The following is a 20,002-nucleotide window of genomic DNA, read 5'->3' on the forward strand; positions in this document are numbered from 1 at the left end:
ACACTTTTTATGCTGGTAAGAAAATTTTAACAATTACAGAGATCCAACAGAATGGCAATCCTACAAGATGGTTATCTTTTAAGACAACTGATATTCAACAGCTGCAAGAACATTTAGATATCTTTAGGTCTTCCTAATCTTATCCATACAACTGTTTGTACAGAAATTGTTACATATACAACATAAATCAACACTTGTACATCACATCAATCAGTATCGCAAGGAGTACTTGTCATACTTTCTCGGGGAGTTGGAAAAACTCATCTAACCCACCCCATCTGCAGAAGGGCAAAACTGAAACTTAGTAGGGGATACGACAGTCCTAGAACATAATGTGAATGCCAATGCTGGGACAGAATTCGAATTTGTGGTTCCATAGCCTAAGCGTCCTCTGGTCACATGAAGGAGAGCTGGAGGGCAACTCCATTGTGCAGTAAATGGGCGGACAGTCTAAATCCACTGTTTAAAATGAGGTCCAAAACCAATGCATTAGAACTTGCTAGACATCGGGGTAGTGTTAAAAACGCATATTCAGGAGCCCCATGCAGACACACCGAGCAGCTCTGCGAGAGGTCCTGGGAATCTGCATTTGCAGAGCTGTGAATCCATCGCTTTCTCCGCCCTCTATTTGAACGCTGGGTTCTGCAGGACGCGCGTACCCGGAGCAGCGCAGGCTGAACAGCTGCCCCTTGCGCTTGCCGTACACCGCCTGTGACGTGCACTCTGGGCCGCCTCAAGCCTACGCCTTCCGGTGGGTGTCGGAGCCAGGTGAGGCCGCCGCGGTCCCTCAACTAACGCCCAGATCCAGCTAAGGGATCGACTGCGGGGACGACCCGGGGCAGAGGCTGATCACCAACGCCCTCTAGAGGCCAAGGTCTTCTGCAGGCGATGATCCTGCGGCTACCCTTCACCGCGCGACTATTTTCGATCCCTTCATCCCCCGCACCCACGGGCATTCGCCACTGCGCCTGCGCACAGTATGCCCCGCCCACCTCCAGACCGGATGTTGACTGACTTCCCATAGTGCCTCGCGAGTGGCGGGCATGATAACAGGTTTAGTAGGGTACCTCGCACGCTTCAGGTAGTGTTACCTTGGCTGTTCGTTATTCGGGTGGCTGGGCCACTGCGTCGTCCGCCGGTGCGATGGCGCTCCTCCGAGGTGTGTGGAGCGTGGCGAGGGCTCTGGGAAGGTCTGGAGCAGAGCTGTGCGCCGGCTGTGGAAGTAGACTGCGCTCACCTTTCAGGTAGGATTTCTCAGTCGCGCCACGGGAGAACAGCGGGGCCTGGGTCGTCTCAGGGCTGGGATGCCGACGCTGTCCTTCGATTTCTACAACCCTGCACCCTTCATGCAGATGACCTTGCCAAGGGATTTGAGAGCAAACCTTATGTTGGTAGTACTCTACATCCTGTTACTCTTCTTCCGCCCTTCCCCATTGTTCCACCTTTAGCGCTGGTTAGGTTTCTCCCGCCATTACCCAGGCGATAAAAGTGCAGAGCCCAGGAGCTGGAGGATAGATGCTTTCCGCCACTTTACCCAAGCTAGGAGATCAGGACTGTGGGACGTAAGGCCTGGAGACCTTTCTTTTTGGGTGGGGCATGATTTTAGTAAATCAGAAGAGCTAAGGATGAAGCTGAGTGGTAGAGGACCCGGCACCACACGACAAAGGGACCCTAAAAAGATAAGTGCTGTTAGTATTCTTGGTGAAAGTATCAGCTGTATAGCATCTTGATGACATCTTATTTGGAATCTGTTCCTGTGCATGTCAATATTAGCAAATGCCTGACGTTGGCTGCTACGTTCTCGTTTGTATGGTGGCCCACCCTCACGCTGTAGGGTGTACTTCTTTTCCTACGTTTACTTGGCCCAAACTAGCTCTTCAGGAGCTGATTTTTTTTTTCTACCTTTAATAAAACTTGGCTACCAAAAAAAAAATGTCTGACTTTTTTTTTTATATTTATGTATAGTTTTGTGTATGTTCCAAAGTGGTTTTCATCCACCTCGAATGGATATCCAAAGAGACCTGCGAATGCATACGCTCGATTTTTAAAAGAAAAGTTGAGCATAACTAGAGCTCAGAACCCAGGTAAGGAGTTTTGGGGTTGGTGGTATTATTTTCTGATGTCATAAAAAAAGTCCACGAAGTTGTTAAATAGTACACTTTGATGTACACTTCCATACCAAGTAGAAATACTTAAAAATGAGGACCAATGACCTGCATATTTAAAATAACTTGAAGTTTGGAAAGTACCCTGGGAAGAGAATGAAAAAGTTGAATTTAGGGTTTAGTTGTCTTTAGTTTAGGGTACCACAGACAAATATCTCTTGCTTAGCTACTGTTCCTTCTGTTTTTTTGAGATGAGGTCTCACTTTTTAATTAAACTTATGGTGGTCCTCCTATCTTAACCTTCCAAATGCTGAGGTTATAGGCATACATCATTACACCTAGCTTGGCTGCTACTTCTGCATTAGTGTATTCATATTGTTGCAATAAAATAATTTATGTGGAAGTGTTCTGAAACTAAATTACAGTGTTGCCTCAGTTCACGAATTTCTTTCTGTGATTCTGGTTGCAGAATTTGTCCCATGTGGGTTAGAGTTAAGAACCAATTCTGTGATAAGAATCATGGAAGGAATTAAGTTAATGTGTTTTTCTTTTTTTTTGTTTGTTTGTTTGTTTTGCTTTTTTCCTTTTTATCGGTACCAGGGATCGAACTCATGACTGCCTGCTTGCAAGGCAGGCGCTTAATGCCGCTGAGCTAAATCCCCAGCCCCTAAATTTGTTTTTTTTTTTTGTTTGTTTGTTTTGTTTTTTTCCTTTTTATTGGTACCAGGGATCGAACTCATGACTGCCTGCTTGCAAGGCAGGCGTAATGTGTTGTTCTTTGAAAGTTATCTCTTGAGTTCCTGAAAAAGGATTTCTGGATAGGATGTTCATTGAGTGCCTAGAAAGCTTTAGCTAATTCCTGCTTAAGGCTTTTAAGTACGTTTACATGCAGCACCTCTGAAGACACCTGTGACAATCAAATGAGCTGTAATAAACATGCTCTTATTACAGATGAGGAATTAGTTTTAAGAAACTTGTGTAAGTACCCACATCTTTTTAAATGTAAGACTGGAAGCGAACACTTGGTTGCCAATTCACTTGTACTCTGGCATTCCACTAAAGGTAAGAAAGAAAATGGAAAATAATGGGTTAGTTTAAGAATAGGTTTGTTCCAAATAATATTTTTGTAATTGAAATACGAGATGTGTTACAAAAAGTAAGACTATGTCTTGTGGTTTAGTGGAGTTTTATGAAGTTAATAATTCCTCTCAGGAGGAAAAAGAAGTTTCATTGAAAGATAGATATGAAAAATTTGAAACAATTCATAAACCCAGCTGCTTAAAGTGAGTTTTTGTTTTGTTTTTGCCATGTTAGGGAGTGATCTCAGAGCCTTCCCACTGATGTCCCCAGCTGTTTTTAAATTTTGAAGTAGAGGGGTCTTGCTAAGTTACTTAGGCTTGGCTCAGACTTGCCATATTGCCCTCCCTCAGTCTCCTAAAGTGCTGGGACTGCAGGCGTGCTGCATCACGCCTTTTATGATCTATAATGTACTCCTTAGTCATTAAATAATAGGCTTTTCAAATTGTTGTATAAAATTTTAATTTGCCATACTTAAAATTAGTTGGACATAGAAAAGCTAAATGATTGTATTAAATATGGTGTAGAGTGTCTGTAATGTAAGTTTTAGGGCTAATAGATTGTACTCTTTTTAGAAAGTAATCCTGAGACATAAAATTATGACATCTTTTTTCACTTTATTCCAATTCATAGGTACAAAAATTACAGAAATAATGAGAAGACTTGGAGAGCAATGGAAGGAACTTCCTGATGCAGAGAAAAAAGTAAGGCTATGTTTTCAGCATTGCAGAATAGTAATTCTGCAATTAAGAAAGTTGTCATGTCCTTTTAAAGAACAAGATGACCCACATGTTTTTTAATATCTGTTGTCTAGGATGTCTAACTGTACCTTCTGATCCATGTAAATGATGAAAATATTGATGTATGGGATAGAGTTCAGTGGTTGGTAACAATTTGAAAATGGGGCATTATAGTCTCAAGATACTTTCATTTTCCTACAAATGACTCATATTTATCCTTCTTTATGAGAGAGTAGCAGTTAGCTACCATTTTCAAATTGCTACCAACCACTGAACTCTCTTTTTCATATATCTTATCTTAGAGTACTTGTTCCCTGTAACTCAGTCTGTCTTTATCTAAAGTCAGTAGTTGTCCTTAGCAAATATGCAATGTTGAATTGGCCTGCAACAATTTGTTGACTTGTTTGGGTTTTAATGTATAGATCTATGAAGATGCTTATAAAGAAGAGTGGAAGGCATACAAAGAAGAGAGAAACAGAATTAATGAAACACTGTCTTTGTCTGAGAGAGCAGTTTTGGCACAAAGTAAAACACAAAACCATTTGAAAAGGAAAGGAATAATAAAGAAAGTGAGTATCAATGAACCATTGGGTTTGTATTATAAAGAATTGGAATGTACATAATTACGAACATACGTAGCTTTCCCTTATTTTGATAATATGTGGTATGACATGTCATCAGGTAGTATGTAGTAGAATGTCATCAGGTATGGTATAGACAGGCAAAAGTGGGAGAGTTCTTTTGCCCCTATGGCCACTTGTTACTGAGTCTGTCTTGGAAATCCTTTATGCTACTTTCCGATGTATCCAGATTTGAAATACATAGTTGGTAGAACTGGTGAAAGCTATATGGAGACTTATAAAAATCCAACCAGGAGCAGCAAGCTTTGTTGCTTTAGAGCCTTGTCTAGAATAATCTCATTGAAATTGTTCAGTAGGTAGTGGGAAATTTGATACTGCACCGCTAATGAGACTGAATTCATTCATTAATACAGTGCAGAAGAATGTCAACTTAGGAATCAAGCCAGACAAAGCTTTTGAATGGAATTTTCTTTTTAAAATTTTTACTTTTATTGGTACTTGCTTATTCTACACAATGATTATATTTCTTACAGGGAATTAATGTACATACATACACATCATCTTTCTTTTTATCATGCCCTCTGCCTCCATATTTTCCTCCATCTTTTGGTGCCTATCCCTGTAGCAAAAGATTTATCTCCCTATATCCTATCATTATAGCTTATTTTGCTTTTTATTTGTGCTTTTGGTTTCTCATAAGAGAAGCTATGTGGTGTTTAGCTTTCTAGGTCTGGCTTATTTCACTTAACATTATGGTCTCAAGATACATTCATTTTCCTACAAATGATTCAAATTTATTCTTCTTTATGAGAGAGTAGTACTCTATTATGTATAAATATCACATTTTTAGTTGATGGACACAGGCCTCTTGCAAGATTTAGCTGTTATGATTTGTGTTGCTATAATCATGGATATGCATATATCTCTGAATATGATGTCTTTAATTCTTTCAAGAAGATGTCTAGAAGGAGAATAGCTGGGTCAAATGGAATTTGTACTTTTAGCTTTTTGAGGAACTATCAGTGGTTCTATGAGTACACTTCTATCAACAATATGGAAAAGTGCTTTATTTCCCCACATCCTTGCCAGCATTTGTTATTTGGTTTCACGGTGATAGTCATTCTTTCTGAAGTAAGGTAGGATCAATGTTTTTATAGTTTACATTTCTCTAAATGGGCAGCAATGTTGAACATTTTCTCATATATTTATTGGTGATGTGAACTTCTTCTGAGAAGTATCTATTAATCTTAGTTGTCCATTTTTTTATTATGTCTTTCATGGGAGGGTTTAATTTTTTTGAGTTATTTATATATTCTAGATATTAGTCCTCCATCCAAGGAATAGATGGCAAAAATTGTTCCCCATTCTGTAGTTTGTCTCTGTACTTTGTTGGTGGTTTACTTTGTTGTGCAGAAACTTTAATGTGATATGATCTCATTTGTTGGTTATTGTTTTTCTTTCTTTCTTTTTTCTTTTGTTTTTTTTTTTTTTTTTTTGCTGGTCTTTTTTTCTGAGATAGGATCTTACTCTGCAGTTCAGGCTGGCCTCAACTCATTTTGTAGTTTACGTTGGCCTTAAACTCACAGCAATCCTCTTGCCTCAGCCTCCCAAGTGCTGAGATTACAGATGTATGCCACCGTGCCTGGCATGATTATTATTTCTTGTGTAGTTGGATTTTTGTTTAGAAAGTCCTTGCCTATGCCTGTTGTCTTTAAGAGTTCTATACATTTTGTCTTGCAGTAGATTGTTTCTGTTTTAACATTTAGGTGTTCGATCCATTTTGATTTTACTTTAGTACATTGTGACAGATATGGGTCTAGACTCAACTTTCAACATGTGGATTGGCAGTTTTCCTAGCACCTTTTGTTAGAAGCTGTTTCTTCTAGTGTATGTTTTTGGCCCTGTTGTCTGAGATTACATATGTACCTGGAGTTGTTTCTGCATTCTCTATTTTTACATTGACCCGCATGTCTCTCAGCTTAGTTTGTTCCTGGATCAGCAGGGTATATCTCCCCCTCTTAGGAATCCCCACACTACACCATTCCTGGAATCTAAGCTGGGTATCTTAGAGAGCCTCCATAGCTGCTTTGATCTATCCACCATGTTCTCCTGGAAGTCAGAATATAAATTCTTAAAGTAGTTTTATTAATAATCTTCTAGATTTCAGTTATGCATTGTGATTTTTGCCTTTTTCATTTCGACCCCCCCCCCCTTTTTTGGTAATTTTTATTTTAATGAGAATAAAACCAAGCAAAATAAAACAGTAAAGCCAGTCAAAACAAGACAGTATAAATGATACAGCATTTCAAAGCAAGATAATAGGAAATCAGTGGTGGTTACCATAATGCCTCTTGTCTTCCAAATAGCTGCCCACATCTTCAGTCATAGTAAAAATCAAACAAAATAGAATAGAGTAGAACTAATAAAATAAGGAACACAATAAAGGACTTCAAAATAAGATAATAGTAAATTCAAAATGTCTACCATAATGTATATTGTTATCTTTGAAATAGCTGCCCAGGCCATTGGATATAATAAAATCAAGACAAAATAGAATAAAACCTAACCAAACAAAGCCATGAAAATGATACAGGAGGAGCCCGCCCCCCCCCCCCCAATAGATTCTCTGTTGCATGTTGTTATCCTCTGAATAGGTGATCAGACTACTGGCTTTTGACCTAAAAAAGTCAGTGAGACACTAAACACTATAGGCATTAAGTTGTATTTTACTTCAATAGGTATCATCGCATCCTGTGTTTCTTCAGATCAGTGGGGGAGCTTGGCTCTTCTTGTCTCCCAGGCTGCACTCTGGAAAGGCCTGGTATATGAATCTCTTCCAACTGGCCCACACATGGCACGGACTCACAGGGAGGGCTCGTCTTCTTGTTGGCCACCTTTTTCATTTCTAATTGCTGCATTAGTTTGTTTCTTTTCTCTTTTTAGTAAGATTGGCTAAGGGTTTGTCTATTTTATTCTTTAAAAATCAGCTAAGATTCTAAGATTTTTGTGTTTGGTCTCAATTTCATTAATTTCTGCTCGAGTCTTTATAATTTTTTTCCTTACACTAGCATTGGATTTTGATCTTTTTTCCCTTAGGATATCAGAGTGTATCATTATTTATTTGTGTACATTTCCTTTTTCTTTCTTTTTTTTTTTTTAATTTATCGGTACTGGGGATCGAACCCAGGACCGCCTGCTTGCAAGGCAGGTGCTTATGCCGCTGATCTAAATCCCCAGCCCCCATTTCATTTTCTGATGTGGGCATTCACAGTTATTTCCTCTTAAGACTGCTTTCTATTGTGTCTCATTTTGGTATGTTTTATTGGCATTATCATTTGATTATAGGAATTGTCTAATATCCTTGATTTCTTTTGTGACACATTGATTATTTAAGAGTGTATTGTTTAATTTCCATAATTTCTATGGTTCCTTTTGCCATTCATTTGTATTTTTATTGCGCTATGATCTGCTATTACTTACAGTATAATTCTGATTCTTTTGCGTTTACTTAAGTGTACTTTATGGGTCAGCATGTGGTCTGTTTTGGGGAAAATTCGATGTGCAGCTGAGAATGTATATTCTGTTGTTAGATGGAACTCTGTAGATATCTGTTAAATCCATTTGTGTGAGGGTATGGTTCAACTGTTACTTCTTTCTTGTTTTTTTTTTGGTCTAGTTGATCTATTTGTGATGGTGTGGTTTTAAGGCCCCTTATTGTAATTACACTGTTGTTTATCTGATCTTTTATGTCCCGTAGTGTTTGTTTTATGAATTTGGGTGCATCAGTGTTCATGTGTGGGCTTATGAGGTGCCCCTGTCCATTCTCCCATGGTTTTGGCAATAGTCCAAGCTGTTGATGTTTGCTCACATTGGTAGATTGGAAAGCAGTTAAACCTCTTATTTGTGCTGGATATAATAGTGGAGTAAAGATTTAAGTAGTCTACTGGTTTTGAACAGCAACACACTCAGACTCAGCTACCTCTGAAAGCCTTACAAGCCAGCCCTGGCTTCTCACTATGGGGAACAGAGAGCCCTGTGTCATTTCAAACCTGAGTTTAACTTCTCAGGGAGTCAGTGTCAAGCCTACTGCTTGTCCTCAACTTTCTCTCATCCAGTAACTGGGAGAATGACATTGAGAGCTCTGAAGTGAGGTTTGATGATTTTTCTATGGTTCAGTCTTAAATAATAAACTTCTACCCAAAATAGTGTCTGATTAAACACTCTGGCAGTATGGCAGGTGCTACATTAAATTCGTTTTCTACCTGTAGCCTGCAGTGTGGCAGGAGTAACTTTCAGTATAAAACCCCATACTGTTGTTGAAGTTTCTAATAGTTGTGGGCTTGTCTGGGTGTAGTTCTGGTGGCTTAATCTGTTATTTCTCCCTAGAGTTCCCAATGCTGGGGCTTACTTTGTTTCTACAGAGACAGGTTTTCCTGGAAAGGGTATATTTTATTACTGATGGATACTTCACCATTTTGGTCTCTAGAATAAAAATCTATTTTTCCTTATAGAAATAATTATTAAAAACTCCACATCGTTCAAAATTTGTGATTCTCAGTTTAATTTACTTAAAGGTTGTTTTTTAAGTAAGTTTTTTTTTTTTTTTTTTATGAGCCATTAGTATGTTTAAGTTGGTGAACTTGTAGTCAAGTACTTATACTATTTAAAAAATGGTCTCCAGAGTTAAAACTATTTCTCTTAAAAAAAAAAAAAAAAAGATTCTATCCTTGACTGTGAGAAGCCAAAGCATTTCTCCCTGACCCGAGAGGTTTCCTCTGTCCTAGTGCTAAAGTTGATGACTCACCCACTTCCAGGTCAGTGATGGTCCAAGTGCTGGTCTAGATAGTTAAAGGGAGCCAGAAGGGAGATACAAAAAGTAACAGTATCAGCATAGAAATGGTATTTGGGAAGGTGTATTTTCCCTCTTTCACAACCTCTTCCTCCTCAAGGCACTCAGCCTATGGTGAAGCTGAAGAGAGCTAGAAATGAGGGTTGGGCAGATAAAAGGGATTCGCATTTCCACTCTCACTCTTCCCATTAAAGATTCCCTTTAGAGATCTGGGCCAAGTGTGAGGATCAAGAGTTAAGTGAAGATAAATCCCTCGGCAGGAGAAATCCTCAAGGGTGTCTCCACAGACAGTGGACCAAAGTATTTAAGTTTAATTTAAAAATTAAAGTGCCTAGAGTCTACAGTAATGTCAATAGTAACTGAGAGATTTAGAAAGGATTTTCTCTACATGTAAATCAAAGATCTCTATTTTTACTTACGCATAAAATTAGATTTGTTATTGATTATAACAAAATTGCCAAGAACCACAGAATTTTATAACTTCTTAGGGGGGCATGGTGGCACATACTTATAATCCTAGCACTCAGGAGGCTAAGGCAAGAGGATTGCCATGAGTTCAAGACCAGCCTGAACTGCATTGCAAGACCCTGCCTCAACAGAATTCAAAAATAAACAAATAAAAATTCATGCTACTTTCTATCCAAATTCAGCAACTAAACACAATAACACAGCATCCCTCATTCTCTGAACTGGAGAACGAAACCAAGTTAGATAGTAAGCGATTATTGGACTTTTTCCATATTTTCTTTCTCCCCTTTAGTACCTATTAAAAGTGAATTTAACACATCTGTTTTACTTTGATGATTGAGGAACATCCAAGGAGGAAATAAATTAGGAGAGATTTTTATACAGATAGCCCTGTTTTTGTGAATTGGAATGGTGACATACAGTGATTTGGCCTAGACGAGTGATGGTGAACCTTTTAGAAACAAGTGCTCAAGCTGGAACCCAAAACCCACTTATTTATCGCAGAGTACCAGTGCTGCAATTAAATCTGAATACTGAGGTTTTAGTTTAGAAAAAGCTCATTAATATCTTTTGTCTTAACTGAAAAAATATCACGTGTGCCTTAGGTTCACCGTCACTAGCTAGGGCATAGTGGTATCCTTCAAGGGTGAAACTAGGATTATTTTATCTTTTAAAAAGGTTCTATATATATATACCTGTATATATATGTGTGTGTGTGTGTATATATATATATATATCTGTATGTATGTTTAATTAGTCAGTTCATAGAAACCATAAAAATAACATATAAAGAAAGAAATTTCTTTCAAATCCATTTTATTCTAACATAAGAAGAAGAAGAAGAAGAAGAAAAACTATGATAAAATCTCAAAGCACATCAATCAGGGGCTAACAGTGGTATATACAGTGGGCATTGTCATCCCCAAATCATTCACCCAGAGCACAAGACATCTGCCTTTGATTGTCTGAATAATACCTGTACAAATTACAGAAAGAATTTTGGAAAAATAACTCATGAAATCTATAATTTTTAAGATTTAGTGCTTTCAAAAATATTCTGACTCCGTAATATAAAAAAATAGATACTTTAAATAAAAATAACAGCATTCATTTTAATTCTGTAATGCATAGTAGTGAATAGTCTACAGGTAAAATTCTTAGGTTAAGACTATACCTAACTCTAATACTTTTGTTATTTAGGAGTTATTAACGCTTGGAAAACCAAAAAGGCCTCGTACAGCTTACAACATTTATCTGGCTGAATACATTCCAGACTGTGAAGCTACCACAATACAGGTAAAGCAAGCTCCATTTTTTTCGGATATATTTATTTATTTTCTTTAAAATTACTTGGAAAAAAATGAAAAATAAAAATTACTTGGAAATTCTAGGATTGTCATTTGTTAGGTGGTCAAAGAAAATTGTAAACTCAGAGAAATTAAAGGTCTTTTGATAGGTCCTTATTTATTGAATCTGTTTGAAAAAATGATACTGGGCTGAGAGTGTACCCCAGTGGTAGAACACTTGGCTAGTAAGTGTAACTCTCTGGGTTTGAGCCATGCCAACATACACACAAGAAGTCCTTTCTTACCATAAACAATTATATGAGTCCGTCATTGCTGATACCTTGCCAACCCTTTAAATTTAAAAACAAAATTTTCACATTTATAGAGATGCTAATGTTTGTCTGGAGACATTTCTCCTCAGCTCTTGACAGTTCTGTAGTCACTGTAAAGAATGTGAGTAGAGCTATAGTACAGTAGAACCTCAGTTCATGTACTTAATTTTTCCAGTTTTGGTTGCAAACTGAATTTGATGAGAACTGAATCACATTTCCCTGTAAAGTCAACATTGAACCTAACCACTGAGTTTGATTTGGTTCACCACCAGAATCATGGAAAAAATTAAGTTTATGAACCAAGATACCTTTTTTTTTTGAGAGCTTCAATATTTTCTATTGGGAATTGAGTATAACCTGTTGCTTCATGTTATTTCCTTTAATAAAATTTTGGTTATGGACATAGGAATGTGATTGTGTCAAAGAAAAAAGCTTGTCAGTCACTGCTGGGCTGTCTTTCCATTTTTTCTTTCATAGGAAGTCCACATAGGTGATTGTGTTGTTCTCTGTATGATATGACAAGGTAAAAGAAATGAGTGCTGACATCCCTAACTCTTGTCAATCTGAAATGGTATTTTTGGCAGTCTGTCTCTGGGGTTATTTGGTTCTGTAATTGTATAAGTGCCTTTTACCATATGATTAAATAATGTGTATGTATTACATTATCTTTCCTGGATATGCACTTTAATTACTCGCCTCAGGATTTTGAATTTAATTTCTATAATTCCATATTACTGAAATGCAAACTTTCCTATTTTTTTAAGTTGGAATTTAGTCATTAACTTACCGTAGAATTACTTTTCTTATCATTCATTATAGGAAGGTTATATGCTAGAGAATTTTTCTAAATCAGTGCTTCTCAACTCTGACAATACTATGGAATCACTTAGGAAGCTTAATGGGTGGCTTCTGTCCCTGCAAAGTATAACCTGACTATATTTTGATTCATTAAAACATGTGGTTATACATCCTCACAATTTGTTTAAAAAATGAAAATGTTCTTTTAGGTTTGTTATGGAAAAATAGTTTTCACTGCTCAGTAATATTCCATACCTCAAACACATTGCACTGCCTTAGCTGGTTTTTGTGGTATTTATCTCCATGTCTACTAATACTCCTTTTTGGTTTTTTTGAGACAGAGTCTATGTAGTTCAGGCTGGCCTCAAGCTTGCAGCAGTCCTCTTGCCTAGTGTTCTTACATTGCTGCTTCTTTATTTTTTACAATTATAAGCATTGCCTGTCTTTACCATATCAATACTATTCACATATTTTTACCAATCAATACTATTTTTTTACCAATCAATACTATTCACAGCTGAGCTGTCCCATATCCTACAATTATTTTTTTCTTCTATAATTTATTTTCCCTAAAATTGATTGGGTCTTTTCTTTGTTTTGTTTTTGCTTTTCAATAATACAAACCCAAATTCTTCAATGCTCACTAGCTTTCAGCACCTTGAAGTATATTCATCAGTTTCAGTCTGGAGCCTTTGGGTTGTTCCAGCTTGGCTCTTGCTTTCCAAGTTTAGTGTGTAACTTCTGGGGCTCTTCCTTCATCGTCTTCTATTGTCTTTCCTGGTTTACTCTGATTCTATTGTAGCATTTTCCATACTAAAGGTATATGGGAGATTAAGTGTTTTAGCTTTACCTATCTAAAAATCTTTATCCTCACTTGTTTGTTACAGAAAATATAGAATTCTAGGGCACAAATCATATTTCTTCACATTTTTCAAAAGTATTGTTCTCGGAGCCAGAGGTTTAGCTTGGTGGCATAAGCACTTCCCTGGCAAGCATGAGGTGGTGAGTTCGATCCCTGGCACCAAACAAAAGAAAAAAAAAAGTATTGCTTTTTTTCTAACTCATTATACTGTTTTTGAGAAATGCGAAAGCATTTTATTTATTCTTTATTTTAAAGAGAATAAAACAACGAAACCAAACAAACCAGTGTGATACAAGACTTCAAAGCATTATAAAACCAACAATAGTTACCGTAATGCCTTTTGGTGTCTTCAAAATAGCTTTGGACATAGTAAAAATCAAACAGAACAGAATAGAATAGAAATAATAAAAACAAGACAAGTAATTCCATAAAGGACTTCAAAACAAGCCAATAGTAAATCCAAAATTGTTACCATAATATATCTTGCTATCTTTGAAATAGCTGTTCATATCAGATTTAACATAATCAAACAAAATTGAGTAAAACCCAACCCATTAAAACAATGAAAATGATATAGCACCTCAAAACAAGACCATAGGGAATCAACAATGACTGCAACCCTTAGAAGGAGATCCCTGTAGATGCCATGCTGTGTACTTTATCCTCTGAACAGATGATCCAACCACTGGCCTTAGACCTGCAATGTCAGTGAAAAATGAGAGCAGCACAGGCATCCAGTTGCATTTCACCTTGATATCTATCATCATAGACTATGTTTCTCTGGATAAGCTGGTTGCTTATGGTTAGGGGGAAGCGGGGAATTGGTGCTTCTTGTTTACTAGCCTGTACACCAGAAGGGGCTTAGGTCTGTCTGGTCCTAGTCCTGTGGTGGCCCGTGCATGCCACTGGTTCCCAGACTGGCTTGCTTCCTAGTGTAGCCTTGTTCTCTCTCCCCGCAGTCTGTGAGTGGCTGCAAAAACATTTTAATTATTGGTCCTTTTGTGTATGATCTGATGTATTTATTTCCCTTTCTCTTTTCTGTATTCTGACTATAAATAACTTCTATTATTTGTACATGAATCTTCTGAACTGGTCATTTAATTTCTTTCTTTTAGCTTATTTATCCTGTATACTGTATATAGTTAGCCATTTCTCTGATTTTTGCACAGTACTGTTGCCCTCACTTGGATCTGATTTTCACAGGAACTTTTTTGTTTCTCTTAAGAATCAGTGTGCTAGAATCTGTTACAGATGAGGTTAGATTTCTTTTTCATTGATTGAGTGTATCAATCAGTACTACCTTCACTTCTGTTTCACACTTGACTGGTGCTCCCAATGCCTTCAGCTAAATAGACTTAGAGAATTATATTCCTATGACTATACCTAAACAGTTGGACACACAATTTAAAATAAACTAAGACTACAGGAAGAAAGAAGTAAGCTGTTTAATAGTTATGTAGAAAAGATATTAATTGATGCAGCTTTGTCTGTAATTATTGGTGTTGGAGATTTTGTTGTTGGAATGAATAATAAGAGTTTTTTTTTTAAATCACCAAAATCTCCATATGTGCTACTAAAATATATATTGTTTTACAGGCAAAATGGAAATCTGCATATGAAAACTGGAAAAATTTGTCTGACTCTCAAAAGCAGGTAAGTGTTAGGGCTTTTAGTTTCAAGTGTCCAGTTGGAATAAATATGAGAAAATACCTAAGGGCAAGGATTGATTCATGTTAAGATAACCTACTAGTACTAATAATAGCATTTTAAATTTACTTTCCTATTATTAAAGTTAATTTGACATTTCTTTCTTGGTAGTTTTCAAAGCAAATAAAATAGTATTTAAAACAGTATCATTCATAGTCTTGAATGTCCGCTCTATTAGGTGGTAATCCTGTCTTGCTTTTACCACTTTCCCACATCCAGAAATTGTAACAGCTTAATTAATATTTATAAAAGCTTTCTTTCTTAGCCTTTTTCTTATCTAACACCTCACCAAAACATTTTCTTTAGTCTCCCTTTGCACATGTAGAATAGTAATGAGATTTCTGCATACATGGATACATTCCAGAAATTAGTTGCTATTTTATAGATGAAGCATGTATTATACTTTTTCTCAGGTATATGAACAGCTTGCCGAGGACGATAAAATTCGTTATCGTAATGAAATAAAATCTTGGGAAGAACAGATGATTGAAGTTGGACGAAGTGATCTTATACGTCGAAAGACAAAATAAGTTAACAGGAAAAAGAAGACTGATTTGTGCTCCTCGTGGATGGACACAAGAAATCAATTAGGTCTCAGTATCAGAAAGTATTGTAAAATTAGAATAACGTTGGTAAACATTTCATATTCAGTTAAAAGAGACTTTAGCTCTTGGACTGTGGCTGTTTGAAGATATTTTGTGTATTTTGAAAAACCAAACAGATCAGAGTTCATGCAGAATTTTATTCTGTGTTTAAGAAGTACTGAGGATCAGAATAACTCAAGCAGATGTAACAGTGAATCATTTTACCTTTAATAAGGTAAATCAGTCTGTGAAGTTTTTTTTCTTAATTCTGGATGACAATTATGGAAATAGTATTCTTGTCTCTTACACTATGAAGGCAGAAGTTTCTTTTCAAGAGGTTCGCAAATTGTAGGAGCCGCTGTGCTCTATGATACAATAACGCATTTGAAAAAAGAAACCAGAGCCCTGTGTAATACACATTTGTAAACCCACCTCTTAGGAGGCTGAGGAGGATTGCTATGAATTTGAGGCCAGCCTGGGCTACACAGTAAGTTCAAAACCAACCTGGAATGCAAAATGAGGCCCTAGTTCAATAAAAAGCCAGACTCGCTTAGGTAAATTCTAATTTCTAGGTGTAATTCATGCTATATTTAAAACTGATGGTTGTATGTGCAAGTGATCGTTGGTTTCAGTAACAACTTTTTGTAAAAGATACTGAGATTTAAAAACCTTTTTATTCATTATCTTTTACCTAAAGTACAATTATGTACCAATATGTATGCATATTGGTTTATTTTGCATAGAATAAAGGTTTTTAATTATTCATTTTACATGTTTCTGAATTACACATTTTAAGATTCACTTTATAGCTTTCCTTTTTTTAAAGTAGGGAATTGTATTTTTTCTGAATTTTTCTTGTTTCGTATGAGTATATTCACAAAGACTATTTGTGGTATAATGTTTTAAATGACAAATGTAAAAAACGGAAGTCTTCAAAGGCAGGAGTGTGCAATATTTCACTTAATATATAAAGGTCTATATAAGGACAGCCACTTAGTGTATATGGGCCCATCCATCTCACTGTCATCTTTATGGCTTGTGAGTTAAAAATTACAATTATATTTTAAATGATTTTTTAAAGGAAAACTATAAATGTGAAAATTAACATGAAATATACGGTTCGTAAATAATTTTACTAGAGCACAACCATACTCATTGTTCTGTGTATTGTGTTCAACTGCTCTTGTGTTTCAAGTAGAATTAGGTGGCTGCTTCAGAGCCTATACTGTGGAAAACTTCAGATATGTACCACCTGGCTCTGTGCAGACATGCCAGCCATGGCTTCTGGTAAAATTCAGCGTAACTACTCTTCCCATGTATTATTACGTAGGGCTATGCTTTCAGTTACTTTAGATGTTCCTGCTTTGCAATCATTGTCACTCATCTAAGAGAATTTGTCACGGTGTAAGCTAAACAGACAGCATATTGACCCCCATTGTTTGCAAAGAAAATAATCTTTAAGTCTTAAATTATGTTGCAAATAATGTAAAAGATCTTTATTATGTATAATGAAATTCTCAATTTATTTGCAGTGGCTCAGTAAAATGAACACATTTCCCAGCTAGCGTATATCACAGAAACCTCGCTGTAGTTGGGAGCGCTCCTTCTTAAGCATTTGTTTATTTTCTTGAAACTGTCAAGCAAAGGTTTTTAAAATCTGCTCTACCTTTTGAAAAAGTTTATTTTTCATCATTCACAGGTATAATTTAGAATTTATATGTATTTTATTCAGAGTACTTAGAAATTGTAGGTTCTAGATCTGCTGACTTTGAAGATTTTTGTTGTTTTTGAATGGAAAATAAGTTAAAAAGTCACACCAAAAAATGACTTGTTATATACCAAATTTGACAAATGTCGGAACTGAAAAGAAAAGTGTAGCTTGAAAAGAAAGTGAAGGGGCTGGGGATTTAGCTCAGCGGTATAAGCACCTGCCTTGCAAGCAAGCAGTTGTGAGTTCGATCCCCGGTACCGATAAAAAGGAAAAAGACAAAAAAAAAAAAGAGAAAAGAAAGTGAAAAAGGTATTTTCAGATTGTTTTCCCCTGTGGAATTGGGTATTGGACAGAGTCTTTTATTAGTAAAATAGATACTGTGACTTGAGGCAAGAGTAGGTTGAAGATAAGGGAAAAACGAGAAAGTACATCACCAGCTTAACAGTCTTTCTCAGGCTTGGAAGATACAGTGAAACCCCAACTTCTGTGGCACCAAGAATGGTACTAATTATGTACCATCTTTAGGAAAAGAGAGAGGATTACACCTCAGATCACTGGCTAATTACATTCTGTGTTCCATACATAGGACATAGTGTAATGATCACTGTGGAGTGCGTGAGATAAATGAGTTATGCGAATATCTGCAGGACATTTGTCCGGTAGTGTAAAAAAACACTTGCAGGGAAAAAGTTTCTCTGAGCTCTTATCCCTTAACTTCCTGTACTATTTTATATTTACCTTTGAATCATGCTTCCCACATATATTTGAAAGTTTAGCAGTAAGTTCTAAGTACTTGCAGTGTGTATAGAATGAAATGTAAAATAGTGTAAGGAGCTGGAGTAAAACCATTTCATAACAGATTTTTTTCCTTTGGTAAAAGAAGGTCATTCATTATTAATACTTTAATAAAATAACTTGGCTTCCTATTCTTCCTTAATAAAAGTAGAAAATTAGTGCACATATACCACATGGCATACATCCAGCTGGACCAATACACAAGTTTTCTGTTACAAAGAATAAGAACTATCAATAACCAATGAATGTGAACAAAACAGTTGCTGTGGGAGCTAAAGATGAATGTTAGGGACAGAAGCTAAAGAAATGAAGCAGTGTTTATGTTAAAAACACTAGTCATAAGGAGATTCTATGTTTATTGGAGTAGTGATACTAGATTTTTTGGAATAACGAGGGAAGGGAGGGTTGTATTTTTTTTTTTTTTTTAACTTTATAACATTTAATGAGTTGTGGCTGGGTGTGGTGGCGTATTCCTGTAATCACAGCACTGGAGGCAGCAGGATTGCTGTGAGTTCAAGGCCAACCTGGTCTACATAGTAAGTTCAAGGCTGGCCTGACTACATAGGGAGACCCTGTGTCAAAAAAACAAAACAATACAGAAACAGTGAATTGTGTACAAATTGAGCTTCCCAGAATCATGTAGTTTTGCTTATGGCTTTTTGACTTTGTTGGAAATGCCATTAAAAGAACCAAAACATTCTAATTGCTCTGAATGTGTATAGGTACATTTCTGAATTTAAAAAGTAGCATTATTGTGGTTTAAGTGAGTTTAAAATAACCAGGAAAAATACATTTTTCTTGCATTTATTGGACCTAAAATTTATCACCACTAGGTTGTGCTAGTGCAGTAGCTTTTATATACTGGTAATACCCATTATTTCTTTTAGTTTTACCAATATTATTATAAGAATTTTCATTTTCTCACTTCATAAGCACTCTCCCTTAGCACTGGGCACTAATAAGTTTGAAAATGTTATAAATACAAACTATGTTGTATATTTTCAATTTTTAAAGCAAGAATGTTCTCTTTTGTAAAAATGAAGTGTTAGAAAGAATAAGAAAATGCATATTACTTCAAGTTTATAAAACTTTCCAAACAGTAAAAAGTACAGAAAGCTAGTCATTAGTCTCACACTGTTCACAAATAAAACACTGTATTTCTTTTTTTTTTTTTTTTTTTTTTTTTTTTTTTTTTTTTTTTTTCGTTTTTATCGGTACCAGGGATCGAACTCACGACTGCCTGCTTGCAAGGCAGGCGCTTATGCCACTGAGCTAAATCCCCAGCCCTAAAACACTGTATTTCTATCAGTGGTTATACTGATTATGAAACTATTCTTTTGTATATTTTGAAATATTTTACTGACTTTAAGAATCTAAATACTTAACTGTAAACCAAAATAGTAAATAAGCTAAACATTTTAAGTCTCTCTAACATTTAAGTCAGGCAAGTATAATAGTTTTGAATATACATATGTGATGTCTAAGAACATCAAAGAGAAATGTGTTCATACAGTAATAGCAAAGGAGATTGAGATTCTAAATTCCTTTTGGCTATAAAATGGTAGAAATGAATTTTGGGGTCCAGAGCATCCTGTTAATTCATAATGCTCCAGGACTGAAACTTTGAGTACTGATGTGATACCACAGAAAGTAATGTATACACTTCTAATGTATAACTGGTTCTAATAAAAAACATAAACTTGTATAAAATTAACTTTAGATAATGTTACATATGACACCAATTTTTATTTTCACCCCCAATATATTTCATCATACATGTAGAATAGTCTCAAAGTCTGAGATCTGAGGCACTTAAAGTAATCTTGAGGCTAGGGGGAAGCTAGAGGTGGAGCCCTTACCTACCATGCACAGGACCCTGGTTAAATCTCCCGCATTGTACCAGTCAATAAATGCTACCAATGCAGACTGAATACATATGTAAATGAATGCTAGTCAGTATATGTAATGTAGTGTAAGAGTAGGTCATACGAGGGCAGTCCCTTAGGCCCTTTGGGACTAGGAACTTTTTATTTTTATTTATTTATTTTGCAGTACCGGGGATCAAACTCACAACCTCGTTCTTGCCAGGCAGGTGCTTATACTGCTG

At 36.2% G+C, this 20,002-nt stretch overlaps 1 protein-coding gene across 1 annotated transcript; it reads left to right on the forward strand.

Moving 5' to 3' along the window:
• The first annotated feature begins 734 nt into the window (after positions 1-734).
• On the forward strand, positions 735-16,159 carry Tfam (transcription factor A, mitochondrial). The gene is made up of 7 exons (XM_003473570.5): positions 735-1,244; positions 1,966-2,084; positions 3,816-3,886; positions 4,345-4,491; positions 11,021-11,116; positions 14,695-14,751; positions 15,219-16,159. The coding sequence occupies exons 1-7, from the start codon at positions 1,144-1,146 to the stop codon at positions 15,333-15,335; spliced, it is 708 nt and encodes a 235-aa protein (XP_003473618.2). The 5' UTR covers positions 735-1,143; the 3' UTR covers positions 15,336-16,159.
• Positions 16,160-20,002: the final 3,843 nt, after the last annotated feature.

This window comes from Cavia porcellus, unplaced genomic scaffold, assembly GCF_034190915.1.
Source record: "Cavia porcellus strain 051 isolate PalLab524CR breed Dunkin Hartley unplaced genomic scaffold, mCavPor4.1 scaffold_28, whole genome shotgun sequence".
Lineage (NCBI taxonomy): Eukaryota > Metazoa > Chordata > Mammalia > Rodentia > Caviidae > Cavia > Cavia porcellus.

Coding starts and splice junctions, on each gene's coding strand:
- Tfam (XM_003473570.5), top strand. CDS start 1,144: ATGGCGCTCCTCCGAGGTGTGTGGAGCGTGGCGAGGGCTCTGGGAAGG. Junction 3,887..4,344: donor TTCCTGATGCAGAGAAAAAA/GTAAGGCTATGT, acceptor TTTAATGTATAG/ATCTATGAAGATGCTTATAA. Junction 14,752..15,218: donor TGTCTGACTCTCAAAAGCAG/GTAAGTGTTAGG, acceptor ACTTTTTCTCAG/GTATATGAACAGCTTGCCGA.